The sequence below is a fragment of the Procambarus clarkii genome, chromosome 5 (assembly GCF_040958095.1).
Source record: "Procambarus clarkii isolate CNS0578487 chromosome 5, FALCON_Pclarkii_2.0, whole genome shotgun sequence".
Taxonomy (NCBI): Eukaryota; Metazoa; Arthropoda; class Malacostraca; order Decapoda; family Cambaridae; genus Procambarus; species Procambarus clarkii.
Window position 1 is genome coordinate 31,029,947 of NC_091154.1, and position 24,756 is coordinate 31,054,702.

At 46.0% G+C, this 24,756-nt stretch overlaps 1 protein-coding gene across 1 annotated transcript in view; it reads left to right on the forward strand.

Moving 5' to 3' along the window:
• Positions 1 to 19,831, forward strand: part of LOC123762142 (transcription factor Sox-10) — a 56,963-nt gene extending 37,132 nt beyond the window's left edge. Inside the window, exons 7-8 of the mRNA XM_069303432.1 lie at positions 11,875 to 12,084; positions 17,076 to 19,831. Of these exons, the coding sequence (XP_069159533.1) occupies positions 11,875 to 12,084; positions 17,076 to 17,781 (916 nt within the window). The 3' untranslated portion in view covers positions 17,782 to 19,831. The remainder of the gene's footprint in view (positions 1 to 11,874; positions 12,085 to 17,075) is intronic.
• Positions 19,832 to 24,756: the final 4,925 nt, after the last annotated feature.

Genomic DNA, 24,756 nt, shown 5'->3' on the forward strand with positions numbered 1-24,756 from the left:
ACTGTAGACAGCTACCAGACCAACCCCAAGACTGTAGACAGCTACCAGACCAACCCCAAGACTGTAGACAGCTACCAGACCATCCCCAAGACTGTAGACAGCTACCAGACCAACCTCAAGACTGTAGACAGCTACCAGACCAACCTCAAGACTGTAGACAGCTACCAGACCAACCCCCAAGACTGTAGACAGTTACCAGACCAACCCCCAAGACTGTAGACAGCTACCAGACCAACCCCAAGACTGGAGACAGCTACCAGACCAACCCCAAGACTGTAGACAGCTACCAGACCAACCCCAAGACTGTAGACAGCTACCAGACCAACCTCAAGACTGTAGACAGCTACCAGACCAACCCCAAGACTGTAGACAGCTACCAGACCAACCCCCAAGACTGTAGACAGCTACCAGACCAACCCCCAAGACTGTAGACAGCTACCAGACCAACCCCAAGACTGGAGACAGCTTCCAGACCAACCCCCAAGACTGTAGACAGCCACCAGACCGACCAGAGACTATACGCTGTTGAAACGGAACCTTCACTTGCGACTGTAAAGCCTCCACGTAACTCCCGCCGGCTCCAGGTTTCCACCCTCGTGTCTATGGCTGTATTTCCCCTCCTGAAGTGTCCGGATGTGAGCCGACATCCCCCCCGTTAGACAGGCGAGAGACAGAGTGTGACAGACGTGTTTCACAAGAGGAAGATTTCTTGAGAGCAGCGGGCTGGGGTGTGTGCGTGTGTGCGTGTGTGTGTGCGTGTGCGTGTGTGTGTGCGTGTGCGTGTGTGTGTGGCGGCGGGCTGGATAAACCTGGGCGCGCCTCTCCATGTTGACAGTGTGGCCCGCGCACCATCAGGAGGCCACGGATGTCGTCCACCAGAGGCCAGGAGGCCACGAATGTCGTCCACCAGAGGCCAGGAGGCCACGGATGTCGTCCACCAGAGGCCAGGAGGCCACGAATGTCGTCCACCAGAGGCCAGGAGGTCACGAATGTCGTCCACCGGAGGCCAGGAGGCCACGAATGTCCACCAGAGGCCAGGAGGCCACGAATGTCGTCCACCAGAGGCCAGGAGGCCACGAATGCCCTACACCAGAGGCCAGGAGGCCACGCATGCCCTACACCAGAGGCCAGGAGGCCACGAATGCCCTACACCAGAGCCCAGGAGGCCACGCATGCCCTACACCAGAGGCCAGGAGGCCACGCATGCCCTACACCAGAGGCCAGGAGGACACGAATGCCCTACACCAGAGGCCAGGAGGCCACGAATGCCCTACACCAGAGGCCAGGAGGCCACGAATGCCCTACACCAGAGGCCAGGAGGCCACGAATGCCCTACACCAGAGGCCAGGAGGCCACGAATGCCCTACACCAGAGGCCAGGAGGCCACGAATGTCGTCCACCAGAGCCCAGGAGGCCACGAATGCCCTACACCAGAAGCCAGGAGGCCGCACATGCCCTACACCAGAGGCCAGGAGGCCACGAATGCCCTACACCAGAGGCCAGGGAGTGCGTTAACAGAGACTCGCTGGATCACTTTGCATCTGTATTTGGACCCGGCCATTGATTCGTTATTTGAAGGCTGGCCTCGATGGCTTCCTTTTTTTTTATTAGTCTTTATTTTCCTCCTCTTTTTCTCGTTGCTTGTGGAGGGGAGATGTGACGGTGGGAGGGGGGGAGGAGGGGGGGGGAGGGAGGAGCAGAGTGTTGGGTCACCGCTGTTGGCACACATCATCTTCATCACCTGATGAATACACAAGTGCTCCCGCCTCGCTTGTATTATGGTAATTGGCAGGCTTGCTGCTGGGTATAATGCTCAGGCGTCGTCAATATCTGCCCTCGTTGTCTGTCCATCCTCCTGTCTTCCACACTGTACACACAAGGATGGAATATATATATATATATATATATATATATATATATATATATATATATATATATATATATATATATATATATATATGGAAATATGAATACCAAAGTGTATATCTTGGCATACACATGCATAACAGGCGACATGTATTTGCGAAATGGATAGATATGAGAATAGATTTTAGTGTCATTAAGCAACATATTTATATATCAGACTTACAAGCCTATTTCCAGCTGCTTTCTCGCCAGTTCTCCCAAACACACAAACTGAGAGGAGGAGGAGGAGGAGGAGGAGGAGGAGGAGGAGGGGAGAAGAGCCCCATCCTCAGCAACAACCCCCCCCCTACCCTCCTAGCTGCCCACCCAGGAGCCACTCCCAACAATCCCCCCCGGACATTGCTCAAGTGTTCTGGCGTCCAGCGCTCTCTCTCAACACACACACCAGCACGTGTCTTAAACCCAGTCTAAGAGATGGTTACTCGACTTCAGTCCTGATAAATGCAATGTTATGAGGATAAGGAGAGGAAGAGGTAGATGAAAGTCGAGGCAAAGGATAAGGGGGAAGACAACTTTCTTTATGTGGGATGAATACGGTTTGGAGGACATAGTGCCCAACCAGATGTAACAAGATCATCTTTAAGCAATATACTGTATACTGTATACTGTATGCTGTATACTGTATACTGTATGCATGCGGTATACACACGATCGGTAAACGTCTGCATAGTTTGCAGAAATCTCCACAATGGGAGTGTCCAGGATTCTGTATTCAACGTATGTTAGACCCATCCTTGGGTATGCAGCAATAACCTATAGAACCCACACCAAAAAAGTAACAGATATACCGTTGATTGGTCTGAAGGGCACGGAGTATGGCCTCGGCTTCAGACCTCGACCTTATTACCTCGGAGGGAAGGAGTTAGGGTACGTGAGAACGGGGACCAGAGCTCCAAGGAACGTCGACATTGTGGATGCAGAAAACCTGGTCCCAGGGGCCCCCGCCTTAGCGAGGAGAAGAACTCTTGAAACCAACTATAGGTACACTACAGATCCAAATACAGAAGGAGGTGGTGTGGGTTGAAACCGTGCAGCTTGTAAACACCCGAGAGTTGCAAGGGAATATTGCAGAACCTAACTCAATACACCGTTTCAAGCAAATATGATAAAGACAAAAGATGATTGAAGCAGATCATTGCATTACCCGACCGAGAGTGTGACAGGCGAGGCTTAGGGGCTGAAGCTCAACCCTGCAAGCACATCTAAGTGAGAAGACCTAAGTGAGCGCACACACACACACACACACACACACACACACACACACACACACACATTTTTGCGGTCATGAGCACAGGAAATATCTGCAGGTCTGATTATGTCCACTCCTGCTTCTGCGGGTGACTGCCTGGGCCGCTCTGAGGTATGGCAGGCAGGGGGGGGGGCAGGGAGAGAACCGTGGGGCGGAGGGGGGGGGAGAGGGGTAGGAGGAGGAGGAGGAGGGGTAGAGGATAGAGAAGGTTGAGAGGGGTAGATGGGATTGGAAGTGAAGGGGTGGAGGTTAGAGAAGGGGGAGATAACTAAGGAGGAGGTAGGAATGAGATACAGGAATGCAGGGGGAGGGGCTATACACTATGCAGGCGACGGGGTGGGGTGTGGTGGGGGGGATGTGCAGCTGTAGCCTGGTAGTAGTGGGGGAGGGGAAGGTCACACAAAAAAAATGGGAGGGGTTGAGGGAATAAGAGAAAGGGAGTTCTTTCCCTTTTAACACTCACAAGGACCGTACCAACACCCAAATGGACAGTAATTACACCCATAAGGACTACGACGCATGACCGAGGGGTTATATCATCGTATGAGACATAAACAGATTTACTCACCCTGTGTCTGATATGTTGATCTATAGCTCTAGGGCTCCGCCTCGGAGCTCGCGACAGTCTAGTAGTAATGTGTCGTTAGCTTCTTGTCCTTGCAAATATGGATTGACAACGCCCCGTTACACAAGCCCATTCTTCCTGTTCATCATACACACTGAACACATGTATTGCCGTGAGTCTCTCTCTCAACCCTCGCCAGGGATGAATACACCCGTTGGTACACCCAGCCCATGGTAGTACACCCAGCCCATGGTAGTACACCCAGCCCATGGTAGTACACCCAGCCCATGGTAGTACACCCAGCCCATGGTGGTACACCCAGCCCATGGTAGTACACCCAGCCCATGGTAGTACACCCAGCCCATGGTGGTACACCCAGCCCATGGTAGTACACCCAGCCCATGGTGGTACACCCAGCCCATGGTGGTACACCCAGCCCATGGTAGTACACCCAGCCCATGGTAGTACACCCAGCCCATGGTAGAATACACTACGAGGTTACTTTACTTTTCCAGCTTGTCCAGAACTAAATTATAGCTGCAGTGAGCTGGTGTAGTGGCCTTTTAATACCCCCCTCCCCCGGCCCCCCTGCACTCGATGGGGTCTTAAGCCCATCGCCCCAAACCACCTCAAACCCATCCTCAAGTTATGTTGGTTCAAGCTGCGGCCGTACCTACCACCCCCCCCCCCCACCCCCCTACCCCCCTTCCACCCCCAAAAGCGCATCATTCGAATGTTTTGGTTCGGAACTTAATACTCGGGAACGTTATTTCCTGAAATATATAAATGTTTTTGTTCACTGTTAGGCCTAGGGTAGGCTGGAGGCTCTGGTAATGTTGGCGGTTATTTGTATTTAGAGTGGTGAAGCGTCAAGAGAAACGCGCCACCAGTATAGGAAGCCCTGCTCGAGAAATGTTCGAACGGTGCTGGTCGGCCGCGCGGACAGCACGCTGGACTTATGATCCTGTGGTCCCGGGTTCGATCCCAGGCGCCGGCGAGAAACAATGGGCAGAGTTTCTTTCACCCTATGCCCCCTGTTACCTAGCAGTAAAATAGGTACCTGGGTGTTAATCAGCTGTCACGGGCTCCTTCCTGGGGATGGAGGCCTGGTCGAGGACCGGGCCGCGGGGACACTAAAAAAAAGCCCCGAAATCATCTCAAGATAACGTCATCAGTTGTGGGTCGTGTGTACAGCGTCTTTTCATCGTGAACAAGAGGGGTTTGGTGGGTGCGTTAATGAGTATTTGTCCTTTGTTGACGAGGACGGGCTGACTCACAAATGGTGACGTTTCTGGAACAGTGCTTCGCTGACGACCCCTGTTCCGAATCGTAGCTCTGTAACTGCTTCACCCGCGTACTTCAAATGCAAATAATCCAGCCTGTCCTCTAAACAAAGGTCCAAAGTCCATTCCATGCACCCGCCAAACCCCCCCTCCCCTTGTTTATGAATGAAAAACGGTTTACACACGACTCACAACTGATGACGTCCGAACACTTCCGGAACAAGTGCTTCACTGACGACTGGTGTTCGAACCACAACGCTGTAAATGCTTCACCCACGTACTACAAATACAAATAATCGCCAACAGAACCTAAACACCTAACCTAACCAATGCCTATATATGTACAGTATGTTAATATATAATAATATTAATTTATATTTGAGAAAAGTTCTGGTTTGAATGAACAGAATGTTCATTCTGTTCATTCTTGTCTATTTTCATTCTGGTCTATTCAAGCAGGTTTTCGCACACTCCTCGAGGCTACTTTGAGGTGGTTTCGGGGCTTAGTGTTCCCGCGGCCCGGTCGTCGACCAGGCCTCCTGGTTGCCTGACTGGTCAACCAGGCTGTTGGACGCGGCTGCTCGCACCCTGACGTATGATCAGCCTGGTTATCAGGTATCCTTCGGAGGATACTCGCCGCCGAGTCTTTTTCAACAAGTGATACAGTCCCTCCATATAAAGAACCCATGAGTGCCATACTTAGTGACATAATAATGACAGGTGCCACGGGCTGACACGTATGGCACTGTGCCACCTGCCGTGGCTCAGGGAGACACTTCCCACCCCCCCCCCCCTAACCTCAGTCGATAATATTTGAATTCAAAGAACAAATTTTGCTTCATCTTTTGTGCAACTTCAGAAATCTTAGACAGCAGAAAACACCAAAGTGTTTATAAAGTGTGTTTAAAATAGGCGTTAATCAGGCACTTTTCTATGTTTTAGTTTATTAGGAGTTCAAACATGGCTCAATTTTCCTATTTTAAAAGGTTGTTGCGTGAGTTTCGTAAATTGGGTAAATATGAGGAGAAAGTACTTAGGCACTAAAACTATATAGCTCTTGGTATGGATGGGAGAACGGGGTGAAGGAACGATGCCCAACACCTTGGAGCATCGGGGGATTGATCCCCGCCCCTGCAAGAAAGAGAGGCCGCTCTACCGGGCAGTCCAAGTGGCTATGTAAAAGACACATCGAACACTTTATGTAGGGCATACGTAAATCTGTGTATCTATGTATTTACGTATGTAGGTTAGCTTAGCATTTTAAAAGCATCGAATCACCTTCTGTGGTTGATTGTTCAATAAACCCTTGAACTATATGTTTAACACTTCTCTAACCCTGTTCATGGAGGACAGAAGAAAATGTATATATACTGGTTAGCATTGTAAATGTGTGGCCACGTCTGTGGTAGAAAAAAAAGTCCAAGTGGATGGGCGAGTTTCGTAATGATGCAGCTAGTTTCCATCAAGTGCAATGGTCTACGTCCTCAGATCATGGGTTCGATCCCCTAGGTAGAGCAAAAACGACTGGGCACGTTTCATTTCAGCTGATGCCTCTGTTCACCTAGCAGAAAATAGATACTAGAGTGTTAGGCAATAGTTATAGGTTGTAAACTGGGGGAGGTAGTAGACTCAGGGAGACCCTAACAAGCACAGCTACACTACACACAGAAATCACAATAGCGTGATGCATCAAATGAACAAATCCATAAGGGCCGTGACGAGGATTCGAACCGATGTCCATGGATTTGGAGCACAGCTACCTGTACTACCTTTCCCCGACATCGGAATTGAACTGTAGGCCTACTAGCTACAGGCTGTACCAAAACAGGCTGGCAGATCAGATTTGCAGCGTGTATAGGCCTTAAGACTGCAATACCGAGGGCCAAGCGAACAATATTCGAATTCCCACAGTAAAAAAAAAAAAAAAAAAAAAAGCTAATACAGATGTCACCCGCAGTCCCAAACAGACATTCAACTTACGGGGCTATTCCTGCCCGTGCCACCTCTAGGGGTGGCTTAATCTTGATCAATCATCAATCAAGACATCCAACCAACCTGGCTCTCCCGCGACGTCGGCTCTCCGTCTCACGAGGCCAAGAGGGACCTTTATGATTTTTGGTTTGACCTTCGCCTCCGTCAGCAGTGACCACCGCGGGCCGCCCGCCCATCGAATCCTTAATTAATCTTAGGCCAGCGCCCTGGGGTACACCGGGGCCGTGACGTCACCGATACATCAGCTGCCGACCCCACACTGCGCATGCGCTAATGTAGACAACGGAACGCGGTCTCGCCTCGATCCTTTCTTGGCGGGGGGGGGGGGGGAATGATTCCCGAGGATCAAACGTCCCCGCGGCCCAGTCTCTTGACCACTAAATTATGTACCTGGATTCATCAAGGATTAACGCAACCAGCTGCGAAACCTGTACATCTTTCCTTAAATCCTTAAATCCTGGCGGGGGTTTACGAGTATTATCCACTTCACGAGCTTCGAAGCTTCACAACCCAAGATTGTTATTGTCATAAACCAACCCGTCCTCGACTCAAGTCCATTACATCCAGCGGTCGACCCCACAGACGCATTCATAAATTTTAACATGCTGTTCATTCAAAACGGGAATTTTCTCAAGTATAAATTAATATTATAATATATTAGCATATTGTGCATATATAGGCATAGGTTAGGTTAGGTGTTTAGGTTCTGTTGGCGATTATTTGTATTTGTAGTACGTGGGTGAAGCATTTATAGCGTTGTGATTCGAACAAAATTCGTCAGTGAAACACTTGTTCCGGATATATTCGAACGTCAGCAGTTGTGAGTCGTGTGTAAACCGCTTTTCATTCATAAACAGGGGGTTTGGCGGGTGCATGGAATCACTTTTGGATCTTTGTTTGGAGGACGGGCTGCACGACTCACAACTGATTTCGTTCGAACACTTCCGGAACAAGTGCTTCACTGACGAATTTTGTTCGTCAGTGAAGCACTTGTCCTCACAACGCACTTGTCCTCACAACGCTATAAATGCTTCACCCACGTACTACAAATACAAATAACAGAACCTAAACACCTAACCTAACCTATGCCAATATACGCACAATATGCTAATATATTATTATATTAATTTATATTTGAGAAAATTTCCGTTTCGAATGAACAGCATGTTAAAAATGTATGAATACATCAATGGGGTCGACCGCTGGATGTAATGGACTTGAGTCGAGGACGGGTTGAATAATTTGTAAAGAAAGCCGTCATGATTTAGGAAAGATGAACAGGTTTCGTAAGCGCATGCGTAATTGCCACCCTGGCCGGATATGAGCGACTGTTAGTCTATTACTAGTGTCATAAGGAGGGATGAGAATTATCAGGGAAAGCGCCAAGCCAGTACGACTATGTAGCACATGGAAGGGATCAGGATTTGGGATGGGACGGGGAGGGGGGGGGGGGAGTGAGAGGAAAGGGGAGGAATGGTGCAAAATCACTTGGACAGTCGGGGATTGAACGCCGATCATGGCCATGAGGTAGAAATTAACGTGTTATAGCCTGTTCATTCTGATAAGATTTGTTCATTCTGATAAGAGTCTACGTCTGGCTCTTATTGTGACTCATGTACTCTTTATGTACACTTTTCCAATTATAGATGTACTACCATTTATAACTAAAGTTTTTGACTTGATTTTATTAATTTTGCGCACTGATGATTGACTGGACATTGCTTTCTTGTAATTACTTTTTTCCTTTTTGGTTTTCATTGCCCATTTTACACACACACACACACACACACACTATACCTTTCAGTTGAGAGGCGGGACCAAAGAGCCAAAGCTCAACCCCCGCAAGCACAAATAGCTGAGTACACACACATCCTTACCCTGTAACTATAAACCGTGTCGGGATCTGCAACACATTTTTCTCATCAAGCTACGTGTGCCTCACATTCCTAGCTCCAGCTAGGCTTCCTCGACCTAAACTCCCCCTCCCCCTCCCCTCCCTAGTGTCTTTCACCACACTTACAACAAAAGTGTACTTCATCACACTTAATCCCTCGTGTACTTTAACATAACACAAACCTTGGATACCTCATGTCACAAATCTAGTATATTTCATCATACTTAATGCCAGGTATGTTTTGCATCATACCTAAAACAGCTATACTAGAAGACAATCCTGAAAAACTGGCAAATTATACTAACGACATTCCTATATTAACTGATAACATTCATACACGGACGACTACTTCAAGAACGTCAAACAGCAATACATAATACATACATACATAATACATACATAATACATAATACAATACATACATAATACATAATACAATACATACATAACACTTTATATTTTTTGTATATAAACAAATATACATATGCCTCCTCCATATTCGCTCTTAACTTATATATTTGCATAGTTTTGTCTGAATTTATAACTGAATCGTAGCCTTTAGAAATAATAAGAAATTATAGAAAATAATGCAAATACGATTATTTTGCTATTTTGAAATTGTTAATAAACCGCAATTTAGAAATCGCCAATACTATTCCCAAGTCAGCAAATAGCCTCACCACAGCGACGGTTTCCAATATCAGCCAATCATCTGCTGGTTGCTTCCCGCCATGACGTGTCGAGCGGGTTGGCGCGCGCGGCGGGGAAGCCACGACTGTCCTCTGTTTTGGCGGGAAACGTGAACCTCATTTACCTTTTTTTTTTCAAAAGTAAACGATATACAGAGGCATTAGTCTTGTGACGCAGCACTTTCTGGACGGTAAGTGTGGAAAGCGGACAGAGGGCTCTCATTATTTGCCGGATTCTTGAAGTTAACTCTTTTTGGAGATAACACAAATGTCACAAGGATTATAGAATGCAGCATAAAATGGGAGATAGTGATAATAATACCTCTTAAGGGATAATATACCCATCCATCCGTCCCATATAGGATGGGATAATACCACATAAACGATAACACTCTTTGGAGCACTGGAGTTCACTCCAGTGTTCACATACCCTGTCAAGGCAGGCGAATCATCCGAGCTAGAAGATGCAGATGCAGGCGATGAGTCACAATAACGTGGCTGAAGTATGTTGACCAGACCACACACTAGAAGGTGAAGAGACGACGACGTTTCGGTCCGTCCTGGACCATTCTCAAGTCGATCTTGAGAATGGTCCAATGACGGACCGAAACGTCGTCGTCCCTTCACCTTCTAGTGTGTGGTCTGGTCAACATAGAAGATGCAGAGATCCTTTATTGGTAGCGTGGACTCGCTCAAGTATTTAAACTCCTGGAATCGCCTTAAAACCTTCAAAATATATTCCCTGGAACAGAGACGAGAGATACATAACGTGAAAAAAACACTGGAAGCTACGGTTCAAAACTTCTAATATTACAAAAACTTGAAACTGCAAAACAGGAAAACAGCGGATAAAGAAGAAAACGAAAAAATCAAGATAATTTCCACTAATCCAAATATGGCTAAAGTGAAGCAAGATCACTCCAAACAAAGACGAAATTGCTTGCAACCGTTACAGTGACACTCAATATCATCAACTGATAAACCACAGGCAACTATGCAATCCACGAGGGCAGCTGTTGTTATCAGCGAGACGTGGGGAGCGGTACCATCCAGCAGCCTCGCCAGCTGTACTAACCTGCTCGCGGGACCTGCCAACAGTGCAGGCAGCTTCGTGTTTATTACTGCACCCCCTGATACCTGCTGGATACCTGCTGGATACCTGCTTGATGGGGTTCTGGGAGTTCTTCTACTCCCCAAGCCCGGCCTCGGGCTTGACTTGTGAGAGCTTGGTCCAACAGGCTGTTGCTTGGAGTGGCCCGCAGGCTCACATACCCACCACAGCCCGGTTAATCCGGCACTTCTTGAAGAAAATTATCTAGTTTTCTCTTGAAGACGTTATACAAATCGTGACAATACTATAATGCCCGTGTTGAATCATCAGTTAAGCACTTTTAACTGCTGGGATCGCCTTAAACAACTCTTAAATATGCTCTTTGGACAGCAGGCGAGTTTGGTACACTCACGACTGTGAAGATCAGACAAACCCAACGATGGATTCTAAAACTGCATTCTGGGAATCCTAGATAAGCTGCTGAGTGCGAGATATGAGAGAGTGAAGCCGCGCTAATCTGCAGACAGCTCACATAGTTACAGGGGGGGGGGGGAGGAGGGGGAGAGGGGCGGGGAGGTGTGTTTTCACATGAGCTCACTCCACTGTACAATATCAGATGCAATTTGCAAGTGCGTTGCTCGTAATTTGTCTCAAAAGTTTAGCTGCAGTGATTGAACATAAGTTTGCATTGTGTGCCTAAGCTGTCTTGAGATGGGTTGTGTTCGTTGGGATGCTGTTGTTTCATAAGGAAGGCAAAAGAGCATTCAGATGAAGTAGCTAATCTTAGGAGGGAGCGTGTGCGTGTGTGTGTGTGTGTTGAGGGACCTTGCAAAGTCAAGTGTCTTGTTATCACCTCTTATATTCGTTCCCTAATTCTCTCTCTCTCTCTCCGTCCACGGGTTGCCCAGCCTGGCATCTCTCCTCCTCCTCCTCCTCCGTTCATTCCTTTCACCCTACCCTTCCCCCACTCTTTTAACCTACTTTCTTACCCTACTCTATCCCCCCCCCCCTTCTCCCCCATTTCCCTACCCTTTCCCCCATCTCCCCCTACCTTACACCTCGCGATATCGTCCTCACATCTGCCTCACTCACCCGCATCCTGCAGTTTCCCCTCCAATTCTCTCCCTGTTCCTAATCCGCCCAACCCCTTCTCCCACCTTCCCTTACTGACACTCCCATCTCGCCAACCCTCCCAGCTAACCTCCCACCACCTCCTCTTCCTCAGGGGCATGACGGAGGAGCAGAAGCGGCCGTTCATCGAGCGAGCAGACCACCTGCGCCGGAAGCACAAGCAGGAGTACCCGGACTACAAGTACCAGCCGCGTCGGAGGAAGGAGAACGTGAAGACGGTCGGCAAGCCCTCCCACGGCGGCCCCGGCGGGAACACCCAGCTTGGGGGCCTCCACGACCTCTCCGGCAGCCACCACTACGTTAAGTACGTGTATTGAGACGAGTAAATACGTCTCACGAGGGAGAGAGTAGCTTAGGCTTTTTCTAATTACCCGGGGGGGCGTGGCCCCCAGTTTGGAAACCAATAATCTAGTATATATTTCTCTCTTAGGAAGCAGCCCGTAGGAGCTGTTTAAGTACCAGGTACCTATTTACTGTGCTAGGTGAACAGGGGCATCAGGTGAATGATACTCTGATTATTTGTTTCTGCCTCGACCGGGAATCGAACCCCGAGCTCTTAGGACTACGACTCTAGAGCGCTGTCCGTTCAACTGCGAGGATTTGTGTGTGTGTGTGCGTGTGTGTGCGTGTGTGTGCGTGTGTGCGCGTGTGTGCGCGTGTGTGCGCGTGTGTGTGTGTGTGTGTGTGTGTGTGTGTGCGCGTGTGTGTGCGTGTGTGTGCGTGTGTGTGCGTGTGTGTGCGTGTGTGTGCGCGTGTGTGCGTGTGTGTGCGTGTGTGTGCGTGTGTGTGCGTGTGTGTGTGCGTGTGTGTGTGTGTGTGTGTGTGAAATATGTAATATATGACAGAGGAAAATGGCCGGGAGTCAGTAGATTAATCATCCGACGGTGAGAAAGCCGGGGTCCAAGAGCTAACACCTCGATCCTGCAGGAATAAATAATAAACACACACACATACACATATACGGGGCCTCGCGGTTGAGTGGATAGCGCTCGGGGAGGTCGTAATCCTAATGACCCGGGTTCGATTCCCGGCGGAGGCGGAAACAGAGGCAAAGTTTCTTTCACCCTGATGCTTCTGTTCACCTAGCAGTAAATAGTAACCTGGGACTTAAACAGCTCCTACGTGCTGCTTCCTAAGGATGTGTGAGTGCGTGTGCTAGAGAGAAATATATGTATCTGATAGAGTAGAGGAGAAAATAGATTGATTAGAAAGGCGGGGTCCAAGAGCTAATAGCTCGATTCTGCAGGCACAAATTGTAAAAAGTAACTACACACACCTTTTCCTTGTCTCCTAAGTGCATCTACTTAAACCATGGACACACTTCCGATTCAAGCCCGCATCCTCTTGCCCCAAGCCAGCATCCCCCATCCCCCAAGCCAGCATCCTCATCCCCCAAGCCAGCATCCTCATCCCCCAAGCCACCCATCCTGCCCCGCGCCCCCGGCTTGCACCCTCCGTGGCCCGGGTCCGTGGGCCGGGTATCGTATCCGGCTGGACAGTGAAAGACCATCCATCAGTCGCCATATTTTCTTTGCCTAGTGCTGCCTGTCGGGCTTCATGTAATGACAACAGTGGCAGCCTCCCTCACCCTCCCTCGGCCACCAGGGACACGCCCCGCATCTGCTCCACTCCACACCAACAACACTACTTACATTAATATATTGTGCCTCCATCACTGATACCAGTGGAGAGAGAGAGAGAGAGAGAGAGAGAGAGAGAGAGAGAGAGAGAGAGAGAGAGAGAGAGAGAGAGAGAGAGAGAGAGAGAGAGAGAGAGAGAGAGAGAGAGAGAGAGAGAGTGAGATAGTGACAGGCAGAGAGAGAGAGATGCTTGTGTTAGCAACATCTGTTATCTTGAATCGCAGTTCCTTGGTCAGTGGAGCCGAAACAGTAGTGCCAATCACACAGAGGATGAACAAGTATTACCAAAACATAATCCCAGATTTTGTTAACTTTTTTAAACTTCTTTGTCAACTAAAATTAAAGTATTGTTCTACATTATCAATTTCGTTCATATGATACTTTTCACATTCTGCTTTATCTTAATATATCTTAAGATAAAATGGGGTAATTTTGGTATTTGATTTGTGAAGATGAAGGGGCCTTCATGTTGCACTTAACTCACCTCCCAACACCCTCACACTACCCCCTTTCCCCCCTCACACCCCCCCCCTCACTCCACACACAACCCCTCTTCCTTGGCCCCCCCTTTATCAAATAATAGAATAGGCCCTAGTACCGAGCCCTGAGGTACTCCACCCTCTCCATCTTAAAATCTCTCCTCTCACTATGACCTTCTTATCTTTTTCCCTGAGAGGTACTCATTCACTCGTAGTACCTACGAGGTCCCAGGTACCGACGTCCCCCCATTCACAGGTCTCACTCACTTTAGCAGTTTCATGAGTCGGGGTTTCTAGTTTGCAGAGGAATCTCTTGTGAAGAACAGTCAAAAGCTTCATAGCAAATCAGGATAATGTACTAGAGTCTGTCCAGCCGTACTGTTTGACTGTTGGCACCTTGGCATAGAGTTCCAAGTTGTGTCAAGCGGGATTTTCTTTTGTTGAATACATTTCGTTGTTTGGAGACAAAATTCCTAGGCGGAAGTGTATAGTTTGTGAGTACTCAGCTTGATGTACTCACCTAGATGTGCTTGCAGGGGTTCAGCTAGGCTCCGAGGCTCCGCCTTCGGAACGTTCTTAGATTACTGCAATGATTCGATCTTTCCTCGATCTTTTATAATATTTGCATGCACAACTTTCAATCTTATTAGCTTCTACGACTTCCACGCCTAATCTGCTCCAGTTATTGACAGCTGTGACACTGGTAAAGTTCTTTGTGACGTGTGTGTGTTTGAGTGTAAGTGAGTATGTGCGTGAGTGAATGTGTACTCACCTAATTGTGCTTGCGGGGGTTGAGCCCCGCAAGCACAGAAAGAGAGTACAAAAGAGCAAGCTCTTTGGTCCCGCCTCTCAACTGTCAATCAACTGGTGTACAGATTCCTGAGCCTACTGGGCTCTATCATATCTACATTTAAAACCGTGTATGGAGTCAGCCTTCACCACATCACTGCCTAATGCATTCCATCTGTTAACTACTCTGACACTGAAAAAGTTCTTTCTAACGTCCCTGTGGCCCATTTGGGTACTCAGTTTCCACCTGTGTCCCCTTGTTCGCGTACCGCCAGTGTTGAATAGTTTATCCTTGTCTACCCTGTCAATTGCCCTGAGGATTTTGTAGGTCGTGATCATGTCTCCCCTCACTCTTCTGTCTTCCAGTGTCGTAAGGTGCATTTCCCGCAGTCTTTCCTCGTAACTCATGCCTCTTAGGTCTGGGACCACTCTAGTGGCATACCTCTGAACTTTTTCCAGCTTCGATTTGTGCTTGACAAGGTACGGGCTCCATGCTGGGGCCGCATACTCCAGGATTGGTCTTACGTATGTGGTGTACAAGATTCTAAACGATTCCTTACACAGGTTCCTGAAAGCTGTTCTGATGTTAGCCAGCCTTGCATATGCCGCAGACGTAATTCTTTTTATGTGGGCTTCAGGAGACAGGTTTGGTGTGATATCAATTCCTAGATCTTTCTCTCTTTCCGTTTCATTAAGTACTTCATCTCCTTTTCTGTATCTTGTGTCTGGCCTCCTGTTTCCACCGCCTAGTTTCACTACTTTGCATTTACTCGGGTTAAACTTTAACAGCCATTTGTTGGACTATTCATTCAGTCTGTCTAGGTCGTCCTGTAGCCTCCTACTATCATCCTCAGTTTCAATCCTCCTCATAATTTTTGCATCATCAGCAAACATTGAGAGAAACGATTCTATACCCGGTGGGAGATCATTTACATATATCAGAAACAGTATTGGTCCAAGGACTGACCCCTGCGGGACTCCACTTGTGACGTCACGCCAATCCGAGACCTCACCCCTCACAGTGACTCGTTGTCTTCTGTTACTTAGGTACTCCCTTATCCAACGGAGTACCTTCCCTTTCACTCCTGCCTGCATCTCCAGCTTTTTTACTAGCCTCTTTTGTGGTACTGTATCAAAGGCTTTTTGACAATCCAAAAATATGCAGTCTGCCCACCTCTCTCTTTTTTGCCTGATTTTTGTTGCCTGGTCGTAAAATTCAATTAGCCCTGTGAGGCAGGACTTGCCATCCCTGAACCCATGTTGATGCTGTGTTACAAAGTTCTTTCGCTCCAGGTGCTCCACTAGCTTTCTTCGCACAATCTTCTCCATCAGCTTGCATGGTATGCAGGTTAGGGACACTGGCCTGTAGTTCAGTGCCTCCTGCCTATCCCCTTTCTTGTATATTGGAACTACATTTGCTGCCTTCCAAATTACTGGCAGTTCCCCTGTTTCCAGTGATTTGTTATACACTATGGAGAGTGGCAGGCACTCACTGTGTGAGAGTGCGTGAGTGTATGTGCGTGAGTGTATGTACTCACCCAGTTGTGCTTGCGTGGGTTGAGCTCTGGCTCTTTGGTTCCGCCTCTCAATCGTCACTCAACAAGTGTATAGGTTCCTGAGCCTACTGGGCTCTATCATATCTACATTTGAAACTGTGTATGGAGTCTGCCTCCACCACATCACTTCCTAGTGCATTCCATTTATTAACTACTCTGACACAATTTTTTTTCTAATGACTTTATGGCTCATTTGGGCACTAAATTTCTACCTGTGTCCCCCAGTGCGTGTGCCCCTTGTGTTAAATAGACTCTCTTTGTCTACCCTATCGATCTATCCTTTGAGAATCTTGTATGTGGTAATCATGTCCTCCCTAACTCATGTATACCCTACCTTTGAAAATCTTGTATGTGATGATCATGTCCCCCCCTAACTCCCCTGTCTTCCAGCGACGTGAGGTTTAATTCCCGTAGTCTCTCCTCATAGCTCATGGCCCCTCAGTTCGGGTACTAGTCTGGTGGCAAATCTCTGAACCTTCGGCAATTTAGTTTTATTTTTGACGAGATATGGACTCCATGCTGGAGCTGCGTGAGTGTATGTGTGAGTGTATGTGGCGTGAGTGAATGAATGTGAGTGTATGTGGCGTGAGTGTATGAATGTGAGTGTATGTGGCGTGAGTGTATGAATGTGAGTGTATGTGGCGTGAGTGTATGAATGTGAGTGTATGTGGCGTGAGTGTATGAATGTGAGTGTATGTGGCGTGAGTGTATGAATGTGAGTTTATGTGGCGTGAGTGTATGAATGTGAGTGTATGTGGCGTGAGTGTATGAGAGCAGCTGGGCAGACTGTGACTGTGTACTGACGTGGTGTCTTCTCCCTCTCCCCCGCAGCACAGTCAAGGCCAACAGTCTGGGGCTGAGTCTCCACCCGCTGTCGCCGCCACACTCGCCCTCGGGCCAGGGTGTGGTCCGGGGCCACACCGAGGGCCACTTGGGTGAGACCGTCTTCGTGCCCGACTGCCTCGCCGACACCTTCGAGAACATCGACCGGGCGGAGATGAACAAGTACCTGCTGCCTGACCAGGGCGCCAGCGGCCACTACGTCACCACGCAGGGCCACGTGGCCCACCAGCAGATGTCCACCATGTCCTCCATGGCGGCTCCCAGCAGCAGCAGCAGCAGCAGCTCCTGCAACGGTACCCTCAGCTCAGGGGGCTCCGGCCCCCTCGCCTCCCTCCCGCCTCTCACCAGACTCATCCCCTCCGCCCCGGCATACGGAGGGGCGGGCTCCCCCTACTACAGCGGGGGCGCCTCCCCCCAGCCGGGAAGCCACGGGTCTCCGGACATTCCGGGTGACATGGCGGGTGGAGTGCCCTCGGCGGGCGGCGTGTCCCCAGGGGGATCGCCGGGGTCGCCCGCTGGCGAGTTCGTCGAGCTTCAGCCGCCGCGAGTGCCCAAGGAGGAGCCTCTGCCGCCGCTCACGGCGCCCAAACCCTCCAACGTCAACCCATTCCTCCACCAGAACCTCTGTTACTCCACCCAACCCTACGCTGCCTTCCCCTACTCCTACCAGTACGCTGCCGCCATGTGGCACTGAACCCCCCACCCCCACAACCCCTCCCCTGCTCGGACATGCCCAAGGCTGCCCCCCCCTACGAGTGTCTTAAGATAATACAGAGACCACATGAGACAACTGGTGTCGTGGACAGAGAAAACTTGTCAGTGTCAGAATATCAATAGAGACAACAGAACTCGCGGGAGACAGTGCCCCCCCAGTGGTTGCCCGCCCCCCCAGTGCCGTCACAACGGTGCCTCTGGTGCCTGTTCACTAACAGTAATGTGCGAACTGGAACATTATTTTCCAAAGGTCTTTCTCCCTCCGTCTGCTTGAGACCCTCCGAGCTCTATACCCACAGATACTGTCGAGACCTCTACGCTAGCATAGGGGTTACCCCAGGGGTCAAGGTGTCACCCCCAGGGGTCAAGGTGTCACCCCCCAGGGTCAAGCTGTCACCCCAGGGGTCAAGCTGTCACCCCCAGGGTCCAAGGTGTCACCTCCAGGGTCAAGCTGTCACCCCAGGGGTCAAGATGTCACCCCCAGAGTCAAGCTGTCACCCCAGGGGTCAAGCTGTCACCCCCAGGGTCAAGCTTTCACCCCCAGGGGTCAAGCTGTCACTCCAGGGGTCAAAGTGTCACCCCAGGGGTCAAGCTGTCACCCCCAGGGGTCAAGGTGTCACCCCTGGGGTCAAGCTGTCACCCCAGGGGTCAGGCTGTCACCCCAGGGGTCAAGCTATCACCCCAGGGGTCAAGCTGTCACTCCTAGGGGTCAAGGTGTCACCCCCCAGGGTCAAGTAGCGGACCTTATACCAAATCCTCAAAGAGTGCCATATCCTCTTAACATAAGGGACCACATCGAATTATATTTTTATAAGCTGGAAGTTCCTCCCTACAACAACACTAGGACCAGTCCACAAGTCCTCGAGGGTTGAGGAGAGACTATAGCCTAGCCAAAAATGTAATCAAACTAAACAGGATAGAATTAGAAACTGTAAATACTTTTAGCATAGAACTTGTATTATTCAACTTGAGCATTCTGTAACAAGCTTCTCATTCCACCACAACTCAATTTGACTCGTAATTTAAAACATCTATAATAAGCATATCAAATTTATATAAATTAAATACGAAGGTCATTCCAAACCAAAAAAAATTATGCAGTTGTAATATTACATTTGTTATTCAGAGGATATATTAAGAATATTATGTGAGAGATATTCATTCCAACACAATATCTCTGGTGATACATTGTGCCTTATTAGATATAACCCCTTCCCCCCCTTCCTAGCTACTGTACTAGCTAGCTTCTTCTTAACTACTAGATACCTTAGTCACGTGACCCACCGAGTCAACCAGAGAGAGAGAGAGAGAGAGAGAGAGAGAGAGAGAGAGAGAGAGAGAGAGAGAGAGAGAGAGAGAGAGAGAGAGAGAAAGAGAGAGAAAGAAAGAGAGAGAGAGAGAGAGAGAGAGAGAGAGAGAGAGAGAAAGAAAGAAAGAAAGAGAGAGAGAGAGAGAGAGAGAGAGAGAAAGAAAGAAAGAGAGAGAGAGAGAGAGAGAGAGAGAGAGAGAGAGAGAGAGAGAGAGAGAGAGAGAGAGAGAGAGAGAGAGAGAGAGAGAGAGAGAGAGAGAGAGAGAGAGAGAGAGAGAGAGAGAGAGAGAGAGAGAGAGAGAGAGAGAGAGAGAGAGAGAGAGAGAGAGAGAGAGAGAGAGAGAGAGAGAGAGAGAGAGAGAGAGAGAGACAGAGACAGAGACAGAGACAGAGACAGAGACAGAGACAGAGACATAGAGATATTGAGGGGGCGCCTGCCCCTGTCGGTACAATATCCAAGAACAACGCCAATTAGACGTCATCAACGTCGATTTAACGGCGAACCAACGCCCCTTTTGGATTCTGAGCCCATTGGGCAGGACCTCAGTCCGGTGATTTTGAGTTGGATAATCCTCATTTCTTTGAGGGATTAAATGGCGATTTTTGGCAGGTGGGTGAAATTTCTTAGATGAAGTGAGTTCCTTTTCAATAGGATCTGGATTATTTTTTCCTGACTTTAAACAATATACAGATGATAATAATAAAGAAATTTTGAATTTGACCCGTCACTTTTTAATAATTGTAATACAAATTCTCAACACTGTTAATGCGTTATATCAATATATAAGTAAATACTAATTAAACTTACCATTGACCTAAACGGAAACATGTGGAATACTCTTTATTAATATACGCTTTGTTCAAATTCAAAATAATTTTCAAAATATGATTAGGCCCTAGTTCATCTGAGCTCATATTAATCCTTTATCCTAATAATGATTAATCCGTCATAATATGAAAGATTAGCAACGATTGTGAAAACTCTTATAGCCTATGCTAAGCAAAAATACTTTTGTCTCCGTAACCTAAGTAATAAAAAAAAGTAATTGTTTCTGCAACACAATTCTGCTGAGACTACAGTATATCTAAAATTTATTTTACAGTATATCTAAAATTTATTTTACAGTATATCTAAAATTTATTTTACAGTATATCTAAAATTTATTTTACTGTATATCTAAAATTTATTTTACTGTATATCTAAAATTTATTTTACTGTATATCTAAAATTTATTTTACAGTATATCTAAAATTTATTTTACAGTACATCTAAAATTTATTTTACAGTATATCTAAAATTTATTTTACAGTATATCTAAAATTTATTTTACAGTACATCTAAAATTTATTTTACAGTATATCTAAAATTTATTTTACAGTATATCTAAAATTTATTTTACAGTATATCTAAAATTTATTTTACAGTATATCTAAAATTTATTTTACAGTATATCTAAAATTTATTTTACAGTATATCTAAAATTTATTTTACAGTATATCTAAAATTTATTTTACTGTATATCTAAAATTTATTTTCTTAGACGGTCTAGTACATTTAAATTCACTTCAATTAAAAAATCATAAATGGTTGTATATTTATCATAGGCTTCGTTTAATCTGATGTTACTTGTATTTTGCGAATCTGTTATCATATCATAGAAATCAAAGATCATGTATAATTTAATTATACAATTATCAAACGTAGCAGTCGCTAGTATCCAGAGTTGGGCAATACTGGCCAACTTGTGTGTGTGTGTGTGTGTGTGTGTGTGTGTGTGTGTGTGTGTGTGTGTGTGTCTCTCTCTCTCTCTCTCTCTCTCTCTCTCTCTCTCTCTCTCTCTCTCTCTCTCTCTCTCTCTCTCTCTCTCTCTCTCTCTCTCTCTCTCTCATATCTCGTACGCTAGCGATAATCCACCTCCTCTTCAGTATTACCGGGGTTGATGGTTTAAATCAGGTCGATATGTCAACATTGTGGACAAGTCGCCCTTCAAAATGGCTGCCTTAGCGCCACACAGCGGCTCTGAGACTCAACCCAATTACAGTAATGAATTCTAATGAACTACCAGAACGAGACTAGTATACCCACAACAACCGTCGACCTGATATAAACACATACACCATGGCATCGAACATAGAAGAAATTCTTTGTTGAAAATACAAGGAATAACCTTGAAATATGTTGTTCAAAAATGCTGGCGTTCTCATGTAGTATTATACCCGTGTATAGTGATTTCTCCCATTTTTTTTTTGTATTAGGTATGCTGCGGCCTGTTTTATACATCATACGGTCTCTACTGTATGTTCTAAGAGTCCTTCCGTGGCAGCTATGTATACTCTGTATTGTTAGATATTTCATACGTCGCATTAGTGGTACCGTTCAAAATCAGTGTTTAGAGGCTAAGATTCCAAATGTCACGCTTGTCTGTATAACATTCGTATATATATATATATATATATATATATATATATATATATATATATATATATATATATATATATATATATATATATATATATATATATATATATATATATATATATGTATACCATACATATCATACACCACTGACCATCGCTACTAATCTCTTACGCTTTCAGTGTATTTATTTAATAAAGCTTTCTAGAGAAAGTTTAATGTTGATGCATATGTGTGTGTGTGTGTGTATACAGGCTTACCTTGAGGGGCCCCGTGAGCATCCTCCTGGCCTCTGGGAAGGCCAAGATCCTTCTGTAATGGAGAAAGAAGTACTTTAGTAATCTCTTTGGAGATAAACAAACTTTTTTAATATTTTGTTACCAGAGTTTTTATAGCAGGAAAGTGTGTGTATGTGTGTGTGTGTGTGTGTGTACTCAACTAATTGTGCTTGCGGGGGTTGAGCTCTGGCTCTTTGGTCCCGCCTCTCAACCGTCAATCAACAGGTGTGTGTGTGTTATTGAAATTCTAGCTGTTATTTTTATAACAGGATTGCTGGCCCCAGTGTGTATCACACCTCTGTAGGGTTAGAATACACGTTTGCTACTTTTTGTTCTACTTTTGTTGCTACTTTTTTTTGTTGCTACTTTTTTTTGTTGCTACTTTTTTGCTAACTTTTTTTAAGCTAAAGTTTCCAAAGTTTTAAAGACAATGATTTATTAATTGTTATTGAGAAAACATCTGTAGGTTTTTATTTCTTTTTTTTTTATAGTAAAAACTTGTAAACGCGTATAAAACAAAACATACTCTGTAAGGGTATATACCAAACATACTCCATTGTGTTTTGTGTGTGTGTTTGTTTCATTTTCAAGCAGCCTCTCTTGGTTTAACGAGTATTACAGTAGGCAGTATTGAAGGAACACTTGTGAAACACGTCCGCAAGAGCACTCCCATATCATCCACAACGGGCTCGCCATACATAGCCTATGCTACTTGGAATTTTTTGTTCCAAGTAGCGAATCTTTAACAACAGCAAGAGCACTCCCGCCTCTTCATGTACTTATGTTAATTGTGGATTGTTGTTTTTTTTATACTTTAAAAAGATTAAGGTTTGTGAAAGGACACTAATACTGTATAGGTGTTGTGTATTTATGCCTATGTATGTGTGTGTATGTGTGTGTATGTGTGTGTATGTGTGTGTAAAGTGTGTCTGGTTATATAATGCAAAGAAAATAAAGAATACCCAGTTAAAAGAAAGAGCCTAAAGCGTAGTTTTGTCTGTCCTTCTCAACTCGTAAAAAAAAAAAATATTAAAAGAAAATATTTAAATATATTCTTTAAAAATTCTTTAAATTTTAAAAATAAAATTTTAATTTTAAATTAATTTAAAAATTAAATTTTAAAATTTTAAAATTTTTTTAAATTCTTTAAATATATTTAAATATTTAAAAATATTTAAACAAGAATGTCCAACCAGCGTTGGCTGGAGGGATACGGTGAAACAAGTATATATATATATATATATATATATATATATATATATATATATATATATGGGGGGTTCGATGGCGTCGTTAGCAGGGATGCCAGCGGCTCCGTCGGGAATGCGACGTACGACGAATCTCAACGTGGCGGCAATTACATCAACGCCCAGCCGGGAGGTCGTATCCCAGCAGGCTGGGACTCTTGCGTCGGTTGAACCAACGACTCTTGCAACGCTGTAATTGACATCCCACAGCGCGATGTCAATTACAGCGTTGCCAACTGGGGCTCCGACGACGTCCCTGCGTATCGCCTCAGCATGGCGCCACTGTCGCCAGCTGAGGCGGCGACGTCTGGCGTAAGCCAGGCAGTCTGTCTGTCGCCAGCCGTAAATGCTAACTGAACGTAACGATGCTTATCTTGGCTCGTCATTTTATATATATATAAAAACAAAAACAAAAATACAACAGCAAAGAAAATGTCCAAAATAATGATTTACAAATCATTTTAATTCGTGATAATTATACTACATAAACTCAACTCTGTCAACTCAACAAACCAGTCTAACAAATACTTAATTATTATCTGTCTGTGCTGTATGTCTTTGTCTATAACTATCTATATTATTTTTTTCTATATTATCTATATCTATATTATTTATAATATCTATATTATTTGTAAACATTCTTTATTATTTGTCCGTAGTATAAAAACACGTAATTAGCCAAGTCAACGTGAAACCCCCAATTTCAACCACCTACTCAACAATATCCTGAACAAAGAACACATTAATGCATCAAGATAGATTTATTGAGTGGATATCCTCTAGTAGGGGGGGGGGGGAGGAGGGGAAGGGGTCTGTAGATGATGGTCTTAAGGCCTACCAACCGCTGGTGGTGTTAGGACTTACGGCCTATCAACCGCGAGAGGGTTCTTCAGGCCGACACATCAGTCTACTAACCAGGCATTAAGAATACTTTACTCCTCCCTATAAATCGGAACTAGTCAAACTCTCAGTGTGTATATATATACGTCTGGGTGTATAGATGTATCTCCCTCGTCAGTTGAGGAGTCATCAGCAGTAAAGCGCACAGTGATATGTGGGTAAAACGTCTTAACAAAATAAATATGCTAAGTGGTAGCTATTAGACATTACGAGAGTTTGCAGGCCCCCATGTATCCTGTCGCCAGGCGCTGTATCCTGTCACTGTTTCTCTGTATCTGTGTCGTAACAATTAGCCAAAGCCGTCCTGCTAGGCCTGGTAGACGAGGTGTAACACCACTATGAATATGAACTATAAAATATAACACTACTACTTATACTGAGTAACACTTCCTATCGGTTGCACTTGGTAACACTGTTATTGAACACTGTAATATGAGCTGACATATGATGGTTACACCGGAACCAAAAGGTACACTTCTAAGGGAATGCTACACAGGATTAGCTACGCTGCCACCATCTGCCTTGTCCATTGAGACTATCAAGCAACGAGGCAAGAAACATTGCTTGACTTGGAGAGTACTTTCTATAACTCATTAATTATGGGACGGTTGTTGGAAGGGAGCCGTAACACCCATGACCTCCCCCCCCCCCACTTAGAGTTCACACCCAGGGAAGCCTTCTCCAAGAGGTCAGCCCAGATGACCTCTGGATTATCTTGTAAGTTGATTAAAAATTCCTGGGTTAGTCTTAGTCAGCTAGTTTCAAGTATGTAATATTTCATGATATTCTTGTCAAACATTGCAAT